Source organism: Sinocyclocheilus rhinocerous, unplaced genomic scaffold (assembly GCF_001515625.1).
Source record: "Sinocyclocheilus rhinocerous isolate Xijiao unplaced genomic scaffold, SAMN03320098_v1.1 scaffold153, whole genome shotgun sequence".
Classification (NCBI taxonomy): domain Eukaryota; kingdom Metazoa; phylum Chordata; class Actinopteri; order Cypriniformes; family Cyprinidae; genus Sinocyclocheilus; species Sinocyclocheilus rhinocerous.
In genome coordinates this window covers 889929-901402 of record NW_015660878.1, presented here as the reverse complement: position 1 = coordinate 901402, position 11474 = coordinate 889929, and the positions used below count along the sequence as shown (strand labels likewise).

At 41.5% G+C, this 11474-nt stretch overlaps 1 protein-coding gene across 1 annotated transcript in view; it reads left to right on the top strand.

Moving 5' to 3' along the window:
• The window catches only part of LOC107725502 (glutamate receptor-interacting protein 1-like), a 158055-nt gene that overhangs the window by 88297 nt on the left and 58284 nt on the right, over positions 1 to 11474 (top strand). The window contains exons 3-4 of the mRNA XM_016534777.1: positions 9651 to 9786; positions 11197 to 11342. Coding sequence (XP_016390263.1) covers positions 9651 to 9786; positions 11197 to 11342 — 282 coding nt within the window. The remainder of the gene's footprint in view (positions 1 to 9650; positions 9787 to 11196; positions 11343 to 11474) is intronic.

Genomic DNA, 11474 nt, shown 5'->3' with positions numbered 1-11474 from the left:
GACCGGGCTGTGGCGGGTCGGGAGGCGGCTCGAGTTCTAGCGGATCTTCGTCAGGGGCATCGCTCTGTCGCTGATTACTCCATCGAGTTCCGCACCCTGGCTGCGGCGTGTAAGTGGAACCAGGAGGCTCAATGGGACATGTTTTTGCACGGGCTGGCTGACCGCATCCAATGAGAGATTTTTTTGCTGGAAATTCCCCCAGATCTGGAAGGATTGATCATGTTGGCCATTCGGGTTGATGCCCGATTGCAACACAGAGACCAATGAGTTTTGCAGACTTTAGTCCCTGAAACATCAGAGTTTTCAGCCACCGGGATTAATGCGATCGGACCAGTCTTCGAATCGGAGCCTATGCAGGTGGGCAGGGCTTGACTGTCTCAGGAGGAGAATAACCGTGGGAGGGAGAGGGGACTATGTTTATACTGCGGTGCTGCAGGCCACCTCGCAGCCAGGTGCCCGGTAAAAGGCCAAGCCCGGCCGTAGAACCGAGGTTACGGTCGGGTGCATTGTCGGTAGAAAAATCCTCTGCTTCAACTCTCCTTCCAGTTCGATTACTATGGGCATCCAGCACCCACTCCTGCCAGGCGTTGGTGGATTCAGGAGCCGAAGATAATATTCTGGACATTAATTTGGGTTTACACTTACAACTGCCTATTTTTCCCTTAAAGGATGAGGTCCTGGTTAATGCTCTTAATGGACAAGGACTGCCTGCCATTACACACATTACTGGTCCGGTTACACTCATCACTTCAGGGAATCACTCTGAGAAGATTCGATTTCTGCTCACTAACTCCCCACTCACTCCAATCGTCCTGGGTCACTCCTGGCCACAACCCTCGTGTGGTCTGGGGGCGCAACTCCATCACTGCATGGAGCGATTATTGTCACTCCTCTTGTCTCATGTCTGCCTGGTCGTCTGTATCTTGTTCTGTGTTTCAGGGGGAGCCGGTGGACCTGTCTAATCTGCCCACGGAGTACTCCGACCTGAGGGAAGTGTTCAGTAAGTCTCGGGCTGCTTCACTTCCTCCGCATCGTCCCTATGACTGTGCCATAGATTTATTACTAGGTATGTCTCCGCCGAAGGGCAAGTTATACTCGCTTTCAGCTCCTGAAAGGGAGGCCATGGAGAAATATATTTCTGATTTTCTAGCAGCTGGGATCATCCGCCCCTCTTCTCCTGCGAGGGCGGGGGTTTTTTTGTGGGGAAGGATGGCTCCCTGCGACCCTGCATTGACTATCGGGGGCTGAATAGCATCACAGTAAAGAATACGTATCCTTTGCTGCTGATGTCTTCAGCCTTTGAGCGGTTGCAGGGGGCGTCCGTCTTCACAAAACTGGACCTTCGTAATGCTTATTTGGTTCGCATAAGAGGAGGGGGGGATGAGTGGAAAACCGCATTTAATACCCCCAGAGGGCACTTTGAATATCTTGCCATGCGTTTTGGCCTTTCGAACTCATCCTGCGGTTTTCCAGGCATTCGTTAATGATGTGCTGAGAGATATGGTCGACCAGTTCATATATGTCTACATGGATGACATAGATTTTTTCCTCTTCTCTCCAGGAACATGTTCAGCACGTCAGGCGAGTGCTTCAGAGGCTGCTAGAGAATGGGCTTTTTGTCAAGGCGGAGAAGCGTCTTCCATGCAGAGTCAGTTACGTTTTTGGGATACATCGTCTCGTCCGAGGGTGTGTGCATGGACCCCGACAAGATCAAGGCTTGGCCAACTCCAGATTCCCGCAAGGCCCTGCAGAGGTTCCTGGGGTTTGCCAACTTTTACCGCCGTTTCATTCGCAATTTCAGCCAACTAGCCACTCCTCTGACCGCCTTGACCTCCATCAAAACGAAGTTCAGGTGGTGTAATGCAGCTGAGGTTTCATTTTCCAACCTTAAGAGCCGCTTCGTTTTGGCTCCCAACCTCATAGCCCCTGATCCTTCTCGTCAGTTTGCCAGTGTCATCCAAGGGCCTCTTGCCGTTTCAGTGTAGTTTAGGGTACCAACCACCTATTTTTCCGAGTTTGGAACCCGAAATCGCGGTCCCCTCCGCCCATGCCTTCATCGAGAGGTGTTATCGCACCTGGAAGAGAGCCCGACGGACTCTCCTCCAGGTGAGAGCGCGCACCAAGGCCCAAGCCGATCGCCACCGGTCTAAGCCTCCCGTGTATGTCATCGGTCAAAGAGTGTGGCTTTCATCCAATAATATTCCCCTTCGCTCCGTTTCGAATAAATTAGCTCCTAAATTCATCGGCCCATTCACAGTCACCAAGATCCTTAGCCCAGTGGCTGTCCGCCTTAAACTTCCTCCTGCATTCAGGACAGTCCATCCCGTTTTTCGTGTATCCAAATTAAAACCCGTTTTTCATTCTGCCATTAATCGGCCTGCTCCGGTATTCTGGACTCGAGACGAAGGGGATGCGGGTTCCAGTACCTGGTGGATTGGGAAGGTTATGGTCCGGAGGAGAGAAGTTGGGTCCCGGCTAGGGACATACTGGATCACTCTCTCATTGATGATTACAATCTATGGATTAATCTTCCTGGGAGCGCCAGGAGGCGCTCCTAAGGGAAGGGTACTGTCACGGATCGCAGGTTCATTTACTCGTTTTCTCTCTCTCTCTCTCTCTCTCTCTCTCTCTCTCTCTCTCCCTCCGAGATTGTATCTCTGTTTTTATAACACTGAGAGAGACGCCCATGAGAGTCACTCAATCATGCGAGCCTCAAACCGCTGTGAAATAAAGCTGAGAATGGCTGAAGTCTCTCCACTCTTGCACCGTCACCGATCTCGCTGCACATTTAAATCTCCTCGATTAGTCCTCTGCGTTGTTATTAATATGGATGAGAGGATTAGCAAATTGTTACCTGGAATTTTGCAAATGAATCCGCTGGGGTTCGTGTTCTCTAACTGGTTATAATCACAATATGTTTTAAGCAACATACAGAGCAGCCGAGGTCTGCAGTGCAGGAGCGTCCCAAAGCTCATTGGGCTGCTGCTGAAGAGATACGGACGCACCATTCATAACCTCAGTTTCCTGCTACAACACTAGCACACGCTTATCCTAGATACAAGTCCCTTGGCATACACATCTCTTTTTAAATGCCATGTTAGCATTCATTGGGCAGGCACAGAATGAGTGAGAGAGACAGGCTGCTGACAGATGAGTTCGCTGTGGATGGCATTGGGCGCTGGCTTGCAAACTGAAAATGTTGTTGCATCAAAGTGATTCAGCACTTTCAGAGCCGCATGTAATGCAGGGTGCAACTGCAGAGGCCTCTATTAATTTTGCCTGAGGTTTGTTATCAAGCTGTCGAAAGAGTGAAAGTTTAATGGAGGTTGTGGCTCATTTTAAGGGCTGTTTGTGGTGCTTTCTTGTGAGCAGAGTTTCTTAGCGAAGTTTTGACTGTTTTGTTGCTGGGTGTTTCTTTAACTTTATGTCCCTTAGGTTGTTTCTTATTAAAACCAGCAGAGGGTCACATTAAAACAGTCTTGAAACTTTTTACCCATTGATCTTTTTTTTTCTTTTTTTTACTTATCAAATGTATTTTTATGTAGTTTTAATATTTTATTGTACTTTTATGCATTTGTTTGACCTACACCAATTCTTTCAATCTAGTACTAGAAAAATATAATAAACTAAATAAAGACTTGAATGATCAAACACTTTTTATGTTTACTGTGTGAAATATATGTACACTATTGTTTAAAAATATAGGTTTGGTAAGATTTTTTTTAATGGTTTTGAAAGAAGTCTCTTATGCTCACCAAGGCTGCATTTATTTGATTAAAAATGCAGTTAAAACAGTAATATTGTGAAATTTAAAATAACTGTTTTCTTTTTGAATATGTTTTGAAAGTTAATGTATTCCTATGATGGCAAAGCTGACTTTTCAGCATCATTACTCCAGTCTTCAATGCCACACGAACCTTAAGAAATCATTCTGATATTATATATTAATACAGTGATATTTTTTTTACTTTTATTCTTTGAATAGAAATTTCAAGAAGTATCATTCTGTTATTATGAATATTAAAAACAGTTTTTAATTTAACATTTTAGTTAAAACTGAAATGTTTTTATTTTTATTTATTTTATTATTATTTATTTTTACTTTTATTCTTTAAATAGACATTTCAAAAAAACAGCATTTATTTGAAATGGAAATATTTTGGAACATTGTTTTTTTTTTAAGAGTAGTATACTTAGGCTAAATGCATGCTTTATTGTTTACAGTAATTCTATATAATATACACACAGTGCTAGCTATGAAAGTAGCCTTAGCAAGTCAAAGTAGTCATGTACGCAATCATCATTTAAATGATGGATCACTGAAAGTATTTTTTAGGATTAAATGGCCAACTCCTTTGTCGACAATGTCACTGCACACATTTCGCTATGATGTGTATTGTTGTATATTGTTAGTAAACTAATGAAATGAACTACTGAGAGTGTAAATATAATTAAGAGTCAATTTTTTAAGTCCAAAAGTGGCCATAGTTGAAGAACCACCCTCTAAAATGACCCTTCTAAAGCAAAGCGTGTTTCTCTGAGAGGTTTAAAACTGTCAGAAGCAGATGAGTAAAGAGATAGCAAGCAGATGTGCCGGCTAGTACTTCATACTGTACCTCAGCGCGCCTGTGCCAAATCTTCATGATAAATGCGCTCAAACTTTTTCTCCCAGAAGACCCCTGTTTGGCGCAGGAGCCAACAGATAGTGTTTTTCATTTGCCTGTGTGTGTTTGTCCTCCTGTGGAGAGGTTAGTGCAGCATACAAATAAGTATAGGCAGGTTTTTCACACATTAAGACAGGAACTTAGCCTTTTAAGTATTGAAAGGACATACAGTTAATCAAATTATTGTAGTAGTTCTTGCTTGTGGTTGATGTTGAAGAAGTGCTTTATTGTGGTGTTTTTCTACCATTTTGAGTGTCTCTAAACCATCTCTGTATGGGAATATTAATCTCTGTCTCACATACAACTTCAAAATGGTGTCCATCAGAAGGAAAAACAGCCTTTAAGAACCACTGTGTCAGTTTTACTGCACTGAATAGAGTTATATAACAAAAAGGGAATTGCGTGTGTCAATGTAATAGCCTGCATGATTGAACATAATCAAAGAGAGCCATTATTCAAACACCAAATCATTTATTCTCAGATTGCAAATATCATATTCAATTATTAATTTGATTAGTTGCAGCTGATCATTTTTCTTCCCTTTGAAGAGGCGGTTTAGAAATTGTGTAATGAATTGGACCTTTTTTAATTGAAGCAATTGTTTATGAATATGTTTGTTTTTCTATCCGTGCGAATGTTTGCTAGCATCAACCATTAGTCATGCCTGGTTCCATATTGAATTATGGCCCAATTTGTCATTTTGTCACACTGCTAAAAGTTTCAATGTTGGACTATCTTTCTGTCTCTCCCCCTCAATCCCTGTCTGACGGGCACAGCATTCGATCCCGCCACAGAAATCTGTCGGCTTTGAGAAAGCTGATGGCCAATCTCATCACCGTGGCAACATGGCATGGCAACACTAGCTCTGTGTGCCTCATTCAAACAGGAAAGGTGGGAGAGAGGACATGAAATGAAATGAGAGACCACGAGTAATGGGATCAACTTATCAACTTCCACACCTGTCCCAGCGTAGCCCTCAAAGCACAGCTCATTAGATCCCAGCGGCCCTTTTTCTTGCTCTGGGCCGAGATATTATGCTGAACCCTCAGTGAACTGAGAGAACCACGCTTTCCCCAGACAGCTTAAGACAGAGCTTGTAATATGACCATGGCATACTGTGCCACAAATTGTATGGATATTGGATGACCCCCAGTGGGCCCTCCCGTGCAGCTGCGTGACAACATGCATGAAGGATGCATTGGCTTGAACGGTGTTTACGAAAAAGAAACAGTTCAGTAGGACATTTCACAATAAGAGCTTTGAAATGAAAAATACACATTTTTACTTTTAATTAGTATAATTGAATTAGTATTTTATATATATATATATATATACATATATATATATATATATATAATGTTATGTTATGTTAATTATATATACAAGTATAATATATATAATGTTAATCTGTAAAAAAAATTTATAACACTACAAAAAATCACTATTCATTTTGAGATTTGCTATATATTACATTTAACACTGTACTTGTGCCATTCTAAACAATTTTTTTAGTTTTATAATAATAATAATAATACTGTTGAATTTTAATATCAGCCATTTATCGGTTAGCGGGCGATAATTCTGGCCGGTATTGGCGTATCCCTATAGTTGACTATTTGCTCTTATGGTTGTCTGCTATACTTAGTTTTCTTTTCGGGTCAATTGTCATGTCAGAAGATCAATTATAAGATATTGTAATGTAACGTTGCAAGTATTTCTGCTGGAAATGCATCAATGTTTCTGGCCTCAGAAGGCATGTTATGTCAACCATATCACTTTTTTTTCCTGTCTTCCACATGTAAAGGGAGTTAATTTAATGCTGCCACAAACCTTCGAAAGACCCATAATTTATTCCTCACCCGAATGAGAGGAGAGAAATGACAGCGACATTTATAATTCGGCCGTGTCAGGCCCTGAATTTTTCGCTCTCAGGCGAATCCCCAGCAGTGCAAAGTTCTTTTCAATCAAATTATTTGATGAAAGCTGAATGCAAATCGAGCAGTTCTTTTACAATTAATTATCAAAAGACTGGCACACAACACGAGGCTTGTTATAGATTGAACTCCCGTTTGAATACTGATTCTCATTTTTTTCTCATGACAAGATGTTTTGCCTCTATCACTCCCAAACACACACAAAATCACACACACTAAATGATTCAGCAGTTCCTGTTGGCTCATTATAAGTTTGATTTCTCTTTTAATTACTTTGCTGTCTTTGATATATATCAGAATGTTTGCACTGCGAGAGCTCTGCTCGGCTCCATAGGCTTGCCTGGAGGTTCAGGCCAGACATTGAGATCCATGCTAACCTCCCTCTGTCCCGGGTCACGTTTCGACATAGCTCCCTTCCCATGTCCATATGGCAGCGGTATCGATTGGAGGCAGAGTGCAATGTCAAATCTGTTTCTTCCTCAATTGAGGTTACTGCGCAGGTGATTTGCATGCAAAGGGCATCAGAGCAGTTATGGATTTTAAAGCAAAACTAAGCAACAGATACACAGATCCCATGATTTCATTGTCAATGCAGAAACTGTTCACTGCGAGGTTTGTGAAGGCGGACCTAACAGGTTGAAAGTGCATGCATGCTGAAATGACTGATATTGAAGCGTTGCAAGAAATGTTATGATGATCAATTGAGTTCTGTTTGTGCTTATTTGAATCAGTTGTTCCATGAAGTATTGTTCTTTTTTTTTACTTTTCAAAATGCATCTCAATCAAGGTCTAACCCGCTGCAACAAATCACAAAATTAAAAGCGAGGCTTCATTGGATATGAATGGACTTCATATGGACTTAGATTAGTGTGAAATGTTTTCAAGTTCAAAATCAAGTCACACCATTAATGTGCTTTCATGTTTTATCATAGCTGTCATTTCTGAGTTGTACCCATCAATGGTGTTTACCCAGAATATTTATGAAGCTTTTTTGTTCCTAAAGAAGAGCAAGTGTCTTTCATTATAGCCTTTAAGCACCAAAGAGGCTCTTTTTGTAGCCCGTGTCCTGTTATTGCCGTCCTCCTGCGGTGAGATGCTCAGCAACTCTGTTCTGTCACTAGCCTCAGGGGGGTTTAGAAGCCTCATCTCCCCTCACTATCTATCCCGCCACAGAAAGACATACTGAGAGAGGAAAGGAAAGCGAACAAACTCATATAAATCCGTCTTTTCCTTCCTCCAGTCAAGAGAGAGGGATTACAAATCCCTTATTTTTATTTCTTCTCCAGCTTTGATAGCTGATGTAGTGATGGTAGAGTGTGAGAGAGGAAGGGAGAGAGCGCCCTGCTTGCACAGATATGCAATATTCTTAATGTGACTTTGACAATCCCACTGAGGGATTGAATGACAGCCAGTTGATAGGGGAGCGACGATAGTTTTCCCTCTTTTCCTCGCTTTCCTTCTGTTTTTTAAAAGCTTGTACAATTTTACTTTCACTTTCAAATTAGCATCTATTCGGCGTCAAGCAGTTGTTTGTTTTTAGTTTGTTTGAGTTTTCCCTCTTTTCCTCACTTTAATTCGCTTTTAAATAGCTTAAAAACGCGGTGCACATTTTACTTTCACTTTTAAATTAGCGTCAAATCGGCGTCAATTGCTTGAATTCAATTCAAGCAACAAAATACAATGTAGAACATAGAACTTTTATTAACAAAATGAATAAAACTCCATGCTATATGCCTAATATAAAATAACAAATAACTTACACAAAATTTAGGTAGCAAACTGAAGATCAGTAAACACTGTGAAACCAAATAAATAAGAAACGTACGTTATTAGCAAAAACGAATAAGAAAGCTTGGAGACACGGCATAGATGATGTAAAAAAAATACACAGTTTAAATAAATAAAAATCAGCAAACACTGTGGAACCAAATAAATAAGAAATTAATGTTTAAAAAACTTCCAATATCACCTTAGATAAATGGCAGAAGTCAACAGGCTTTTCAAAATCCAAAATATATTTTAAAACAGGCGCTTTTGCATGTCGTTTTAAATCTCTTCTGCCATCATCTTGTCTGTCTCACCTCACTCTTCTTGTCAGCTTCTCCTCATCGACTGTCGGCACGCTGCATTGAGCAGCCGCATTCAGTTTAATTGTATTGTCTGTTCTGTAACTGAACTAAATGATTTTTATTACTTTAAAAAAATCTAAATGACGGTGGGGGCGGTGCCGCGGTGGGCAAGTGACATAACCGGTGTTGTTTATCCGCCATCTCTACCTTTTTGTCGCTCGGCTCGGCTAATGTCCGTCCCATGCACTGAAAGCTCTCTCCTCCACATCACGAGTAGACACGCCCCTTATTGCTGATTGGCTACAAGTTTGTTTTGCTATTCGGCCCGAATCAGTTTTCTAAAGTGTTTTTTAAAAATCACATACCCTGCCTTTAACACCGGTAAAACCGTCAACACCATCTATCGCAGCAACCCTAGTGTGTGTGTGTGTGTGTATTTATTTATTTATTAATGTGTGCATATATATATTTTGTGTGTGTGTGCGTGTGTATATGTTTATTATATTTATTTTATTAAATGTTCATGCATTTTTATTCATCTATTCACTTTTATTTATTGTTTTTTATTAATTTATGTATTCATTATTTTAATTATTGTTTTTAATTTATTTATTTTACTTACTGAATTGTAATTTTTCCAAGTGATGATGTTCCCAGGTGTTGTCAAAGGTTTTGTCCGTTTTAGCGCACCTCTGGCGACGACTGTGTCCTCGACCTATTGCTAAGTGCGGACACACACATACTCTGAGCACTCTAGAGTGTATAACTAATTACCAGCTAGGGTAGAACGACAGAGAAAGAGAGATAAAGAGTGTGTGAGAGAGGGCCAGTCCGAGACGCCTGATCACAGTCATTTAGAGGAGAGTGGTGTATGGCAGCGGCTGGCCTCCTCTGCTCCTGTAACCCTCTCATCTCCTGTCTCTGCTCTTCCTCTCCCACCTCCCCCACTGACCCTCCTCCTCATCCCTCCCTGTGCTTCACAGATGAGTTTAAGGGCACCAGCACCGTGGAGCTGATCAAGAAGGAAGGCACAACCTTGGGCCTGACAGTATCTGGAGGCATCGACAAAGACGGCAAGCCCCGCGTCTCCAACCTGCGCCAGGGCGGCATCGCTGCCAGGTCAGTATTAGCGAGGTTAATTTTGCAAAAACATTGTTGTGTTTTCACGGCATCTCTAATTCGAAACTTGGGAAACATTTGGAAACCGTAATTGGTGCTGTTTGCTAAGGCTGTTATTGACATGAATGACATCTGAAAGCTTTGGGCTTTTCAGGCAAGAAAAAGTCCTTAGACTTACATTGAAAGAGGTACTCGAGTCATATCTAGAAAACATAAAATCATAAATTTGTGGTAGACTTAAGTAAAGCACCTAGCAACTACCCAAAATACTCTAGCAACCACATAGCACAGGGTAAAAACATTTAAAATGCCCTGCATACTGCAGCAGTCACTCATATTAACGTCACATTAGCATTGCTGTGGCTAGTTTTGTAGAGCTAGCCAGCACCAATCACATATTGTTTAGAAAATGTAAGAATTGACTTTCAGTTCAGTTTTGTAGACGCTAGTGTTGCAAAAATTCACATTTGAGGATTTGTGTTATCAGGTTTTTGTTATCTTTTTGTGTTTATGCTAATGATTTTTGCTAAGACAGCATCAATAGGCGGGCTCAGAGAGATCAATGTGTGCTGGAGCTTTGTCTAGGAAGTATGTTGTGTGTGTGTGTGTGTGTGTGTGTGTGTGTGTGCGCGTGCGTGCACATTGTTTTTTCTGTACACAATGTCTGTGTCTGTGTGTGTGTGTGTGTGTGAATAAGGTAGACAGAATCTTTTAATCAATACTGCATAAGCCAGAACTCTTCTCCCATTTCCCTATTGGCTGTCAGACATGGCAGACGGCCTACTGTTCGCTACCGTATCAGCCCTCCCCAAAAACACACACACACCCACAATCCTCAGAAAATGGATCCATATTCATATCCCAGAACAAACACTGCACATGTCGTATAGTGAAACACACACACGTTTAATGCCCTCTTCTTCACAGTCACAGATACTTTTCTTCTTCAAATCCATTGTTTGGCTTTAAACGTTTCACTGCGTATCGACTCTTATGTCTTAAGACACTTGCCCTTATAATTCTACTCGAGCTGAAATAAACTGCCTAACATCACACTCGTTCTTTCAGAATCTGTTGACAATCAGGCCGCCTTGTTAAACACGAGAGCTTTCATCTGAGTGTATGTGTGTCAGAGAAAGAGCGAGATGGAGACTAGAACAGCCTGTCTTGATGCTTCCTTAGAACAAAGTGTTCCCTTCATGGGCTCAGATCAGCTATCAAAGCGCCTCCGAGCTCGACCTGACTCCATCTCCGCCTTATTTTCTGCCTGTCTTTATTTCTTCTCTTTCTTTGTTCGCTCTTTTCTCTCCTCCTGCCTGTTTACTGTGTTCTTTCGGTTATGCAATTTCCTCCTCTCACATTTTCTCCAGCAAATGTATAGAATCTTTTTCTTGGTCTGTTTCTTTGCAGGAGTGACCAGTTGAACGTAGGGGACTATATAAAGTCTGTGAATGGAATCAACTTGACAAAGTTTCGTCATGATGAGATTATTAGTCTGCTGAAGAATGTTGGGGAGAGGGTCGTCCTGGAGGTCGAGTACGAGCTACCACCTGTCTGTGAGTGAGATTAGAAAATTACCATATTACTTATTATAACACAGCTGGAATACTTGACTCTGATTGGTCAGTCGCATCATTCTGCAAGTAAATGTTGCTAAACACAAACACAACTGAATGTTGTCCTATGAA